Source organism: Solanum dulcamara, chromosome 8, assembly GCF_947179165.1.
Source record: "Solanum dulcamara chromosome 8, daSolDulc1.2, whole genome shotgun sequence".
NCBI lineage: Eukaryota > Viridiplantae > Streptophyta > Magnoliopsida > Solanales > Solanaceae > Solanum > Solanum dulcamara.
Genome location: NC_077244.1, coordinates 63990145 through 63995699, shown reverse-complemented (window position 1 = coordinate 63995699; position 5555 = coordinate 63990145). Strand labels below are relative to the sequence as shown.

The following is a 5555-nucleotide window of genomic DNA, read 5'->3' as shown; positions in this document are numbered from 1 at the left end:
TATGTAAAGTAATACATCACTTTTTGTGAAATGACCATAGTGGTCTTGATTGTCCAACTTCTACTCTTCGTTAAAAGAGAGCAAAATAATTAAACATCGCCTTGGGGTTCAAACCCACGACTACAAGGTTGACAGCCTTGCACTCTACCAACTGAGCTAGACGGGCTACTTATGGTAAATCACCAACATTTATTAAGACTGTCTAGGAAAAGCACACTGCACACCGTTTAAAATAAAATAAACTAGTGGATTGATCAAAAATATAGATAAAAATAGGTGCATACTAGGTTAAGTCTCTACATGCATAATATATTATCTGGAAAATAATCAAAATAGATTCATGATTTGAATCTCAAAATAACTTGAGAAGAGTACTTAGACAATTTGCAATGTAAAATAAAAGATAATAGAGAAGAGCTTTTGACAATTTGAAAACTATTATTCTTGAGCCTTTTGAATCTCTACTTTATCAGGCTCCTCTAGTTTTTTGCCTTCTTCTAGATCATTCTCATTGTTAACATGCTTGCAGGCTTCATTTGGTCCTCCACCAAGACAACTCTGATTGGAAGAGAGGACAATTTTCCTTGTCCAAGTTTTTAATGTCTCAATAGCTGCTTCATCTGTTTTGTATCAAATTGTAACATTAATGATACTCATTTCTTAAAAAGACGGAAAGAAACTTGTAAACTTTAATCCTTTTAACTTTTAGGTTTTTTTTAATCCCTCTTTGCAAGTTTTCACCTTTTTTGCTCTTTTGGTGGCTAGATTCCACGCCCTCAATATTGGAGGTAGAGGGTACGCATCATCTAAGCAACCTACTCTTGTCAATTTTAGTTCCTAGTTAGTAATTGTAAGGAAATGAATTTCAGTATTGGAGGTAGAGGGTACGTACCATCTAAGCAACCTACTCTTTCAATTTTAGTTCCTAGTTAGTAATTGTAAGGAAATGAATTTTGGGTCCAATTCAAATGAACTGTGTACGTAACTCTTAATTAATAGTTCATCTCACGGTCAGGTCTAGACATCTAGAGAATGGGCGCGCACATGGAGACCCAATATCATAAAACTAACATCGAGATGGGTCTTGCTCTGATACCATGCAAAGAAATAAATATTGTGTATAACTCTACCCCAAAAGCCAACTAAAAAAGTAAAACTTTCATAATAACTTCAAAAGGTTTTAGTAAAGGAAAAAAAAGAGATAAATTTGTAATTTTACTTGCCTAGTCTTGGCACAGTGTGGCCTTGGGGATGCCTTATGATGAGAGGATTTTCAAAAGCTGTTGTAAGCTCTTGAGAAGGAAGATTGAGCCAATCTTTCTCTCCAATAAAATGGACTGATTTAACCTTCATAACATCTTTGTATGCAACATTACAAATATTTGGGTCCCTAAACTTGGCACCTGATATTGATACAAATAGTTTCATTGGAGGATGCTCTTTCAGAATCTTTCCCTGTATCAAAAAAAAATATAAATTTCCCAAATTTTATTGGCATTTATGAATATGATATTCAAATAAGCAAATAATAAACTCATTTAAAAAAAGTTCTGGCAAAGGACAGAAGTGTAATGAATTGATTGCAAAATTACCTGTTCCATGTACCCTAGTAAAAGGCCAGATAAAGTCGCTCCCTGCACCAAGGGATCGAGAAAATAAAATTTCACGAGTTAATTTCATGATTATTAAGAAAACATAATATAACATAATTAATGGATATATGACTAATGATAGAAAACAGAAGAAATAATAAAATAGCAAGACTCGCGTACTTGTTATTTCTAGAATGTAAATCTTCAAGTTGAATTGAAGAAAACGGTACTTTCAGATTTGTTAGGTATAAAAATGAAGATGTCTCATAAAAAGTGAGCATGCCTGAGAGAATCCAAGAAGACCATCGAAAGGCCCTTTGCTTGTTATATACTCACACAAGTACGAAATGCATTCTTCTAACTTCTCATATTCTGTAAAATCCTGAGAGGAGGAAAAATAGTAGTAGTATAAATCATTGCTAGTAAAAACTGACTCAGACAACAATAAATTAACAAAAAGATTCCAAAATTACTAGTATAAGACACGGAATTTGTCGGTAATTTTTAGTTAATAATATGTCGCTAAAACACTCTTAGCTAATCTAATTGTTTTATAGTTAATCCATAGCTAAATGAGATTAGCATAAATTTTTTGTTGTTTAGCGACCGAAATTTTGAGTAGCTACAGAATTTGTCGGCAATTCTTAGCTAATCGCTAGAACTCTCTTAACTAATTGAATGTTCTTATAATTTGTTGTTTAGCTACAAAATTTTGAGGACGAGTGTTAAGGTAAGGTATTTACCTCATTATACTGGAACCACTCAAAATATGGTGGTGGAAATATGCCCTCAATGTCTGATTTCCCCCCTGCTGCAAATATTCCATCTGGGAATTCCTGCCAGTAAATATTCATTTATAATTTCTACAATTAATTTTGATCTGTCACATAATGAACAAAGAAAATATAATAAATTAAAGATGAAAATGTAACGTCATACCATTTCAAAATGAACAAAAATAGAAGGATCCCATTTGCTTAATTGTTTTCTTAAGAAATTTCCACTAGTTCTGAATCCATGCAAACAAAGAATCTTCATCTTTTTTTCTTCTATCATCTCTTCCATCCTCCCACAAAGACACTTGCCTCACAAATGTGGTGAATTAAGTGGAAAGTTCAAGAGTATATATATCTAAATACTCATGAATCCAACTACTCACTTTGACATAATTAAAGCCAACAGGTGGTCTTACATATCGAATTTATTTGAACTCAGTATTTTCAAGGTAGAGGGAGTTTTTTTTTAGTATTGGGGGAGTTAGGTAATAAGATTGGCTGGCAGGTGAACACGTGACTCTCAACAGCATCTTGGCATTTGCAATTATTAGGTATTTATTTTTAAATGAGAAAATACATAGAGTCCCTCTTAAATTTATACTTATTTTTTAAGTACATATCTAAAATTTATAGGGGTTTTATTACCCATGAAATTATTTTCAACCATTATAAATACACCATTTTGACAACAATGCTAATCTCAAAGTTGGTGCGTGTCTTCACTCCCAAATAAAATAAAATAATTTTATTTTTTGTTACTCATTGATAAAGGATCATATAAAACCCGAATCTGTTCACACTTTTACCCTTAAACCCAATTGGATAACTCATTTCAATCTCCCCTCTGTCCTTCTTTCCTCTCAAACTACTGTGAAATTCTTTTAAAAAAAAATCAATGGCACCATAAACAAGAAAAAATCAATTACAATTTAAAGCAAAACAGAGAATAAATATGATGTTTAGATTATCAATAAGCTTGCTCGGCACGTTTTGTATCTTTATCATATACTGTGAAAATTGGTCACTCTCTAATGGCTTCAATTACATTTGTTTTTTAAAGAAATTTTGAAGTCTAGAGTTGTAAATCGATCAAATTTCACTATTTAAATTATGGGTGTTTTTTTGGTTGTTTCAGATTGAATTTCGGCGGAGAAATACAATTGTAACTGATTACACTGTTCACCGTCGGCGAAGAATTTCATCGACGACTAATTGGGTTCTCCTTCGATGGCGGCGGCAACTGATTTAACTATTTTATCCTATGATTTCTTCTCCTCCTCCTTGGCCGGCGGGGATGGCGGTGGAACAGTACGAGCATCTTCAACAATTACTTTAACTCCGCTAAAGTTTTTTGCTCAGGATTTGGGAGTTCTTCACATTTTTTGCTATCTTCCTTAAATGAAGAAGATGCAGTAATTGAGGGTTCAAATTGGTAATACTATGTGATATTTTTGCATTGGTTTGGAGCTGAGTTTTATTTATTCACGCGCTTCTAAAAACAGTGATATCACAATTGCTAGTTACTGTGAAAATGGGTTAAAATGGTATTTTTATAATGATTGAAAATAATTTCGTGGGATAGTAAAATCCCTGTAAATTTTAGATACCTACTTAAAAAACTGATTTAAGTTTAGGGGGACTACATGTATTTTCTTTTTTAAAATTAATAAATACATCATATATACCATCCATATACAAAATCATTTTAGTCAGAAATATGTTTCTTTTTGTTAAAGTCATTTGATGTGATCCACATATTAAGTATAATTATTTATCTTAACTTTAATTGTTTTGATTATTTTTAAAAGCGGTGATATGCTAGAATATTCCATAATTGTTATATGTGTGATTTCCACCTTAATTTATGAATGATAGTTACAATCCTTAACTAGATAAGTTTAATAATGGGCTTTATACATAGTCTGATAGTTAGCCACTTTAACTTGTCAGAATATTTTATTTAGATATTATAATTAAGTCATATTCCAGCTGAACACCTCAATTCTTAATAATGTGTTCCATTTAGACACTTTTCATTTAAAATTTGAAAAAACTTTTGTACATGTTTTCATTTGTTTATTAGATAGTTAAGTTAATCACATAAAATATATCATTTTTTTTAATTATATGCATCAACCTCAAACAGAAAATGCATAGGATTTCACTGGTTATTGAGGTAAATACGTATAATTAAAGAAAATGACATATTTTATGTGGTTAACTAACTGTCTAATAAGCGAATGAAAACACATACAAATATTTATCTAAAATTTGAACTGAAAGTGTTTGATTGAAACATTTTATTAGAAATTGAGGTGTTCAAATGAAACAAGACTTAGTTCAAGTGTCTAAATGGAATGTCCTGACAAGTTTAAGAGGTTGTCTATGTATTAACTATTAATAATATGTATCTAATTAACTAACTTGTATCTTGAATATATATAATAGACGCGGTAGATACATATATTCGAGGTGAAAAATATGATAGAATTCATAATTATACAAACTGAAGGGAAGGAAAATAATTAGGTATAAAACTAGTGAGATTTGTGTTGTTTATCCTAACTTAATTATAAAGTGTAAGTGTAGTATATTGAATTGAAATTCAATTTTTCGATTTAACCAAAATAAATAAATTAAACACCGAATCAAAAATTAAAATTCTAAAATTTAAAATCGAAACCGATCAATCAAAATTCTATGCCATGCCAGGGATGGACCTATTTATTGGCGTAAGTACTTCACCTAATAACATCTTTCTTATTCATCATATGTTCAAAATTGAATTATATCTATCAATATTAATAAATCTATCAATATTAATAAATGGGCATAATACATAACCGTATTCTTTAACTTGATCACATCTAATATTTATGTCTTTTAATTTTGAATGTGCATAAATAAATACTTAAATTTATATAAAATTAAACAAATAAACATATTCATTCTACATGTAATATAACAAATTTAAATGACAAAATTAAACGATATCTATGACCCTTTTTCCATAATTTAAATAGGGCCGTGATAAATGGTAATTTAGCAAATCTTTGTGGGACAGGGACAAGATGATGAAATCTGCAATTTCCTAGAAGCTTCCCGCCATATGCTGAAAACACAAACTATAAACTGACATGATTTCATTCAGCATGTCAGCCAAATAAATTACTATAATTATTAGAAA

At 30.6% G+C, this 5555-nt stretch overlaps 1 protein-coding gene across 2 annotated transcripts; it reads right to left on the bottom strand.

Annotated features, from left to right (window-relative positions):
• Positions 1 to 324: 324 nt before the first annotated feature.
• On the bottom strand, positions 325 to 2790 carry LOC129899567 (dihydrofolate reductase-like). 2 transcript variants are annotated; one of them, XM_055974575.1, is made up of 6 exons: positions 2532 to 2788; positions 2336 to 2428; positions 1876 to 1974; positions 1593 to 1634; positions 1224 to 1455; positions 325 to 620 (listed from the first exon to the last, which is right to left on the bottom strand). In XM_055974575.1, the coding sequence occupies exons 1-6, from the start codon at positions 2655 to 2657 to the stop codon at positions 439 to 441; spliced, it is 774 nt and encodes a 257-aa protein (XP_055830550.1). In that variant the 5' UTR covers positions 2658 to 2788; the 3' UTR covers positions 325 to 438. The 2 variants fall into 2 exon arrangements, with proteins under 2 accessions (XP_055830550.1, XP_055830551.1); XM_055974576.1 differs by lacking the exon at positions 1876 to 1974 and having other exon boundaries at positions 2532 to 2790.
• Positions 2791 to 5555: the final 2765 nt, after the last annotated feature.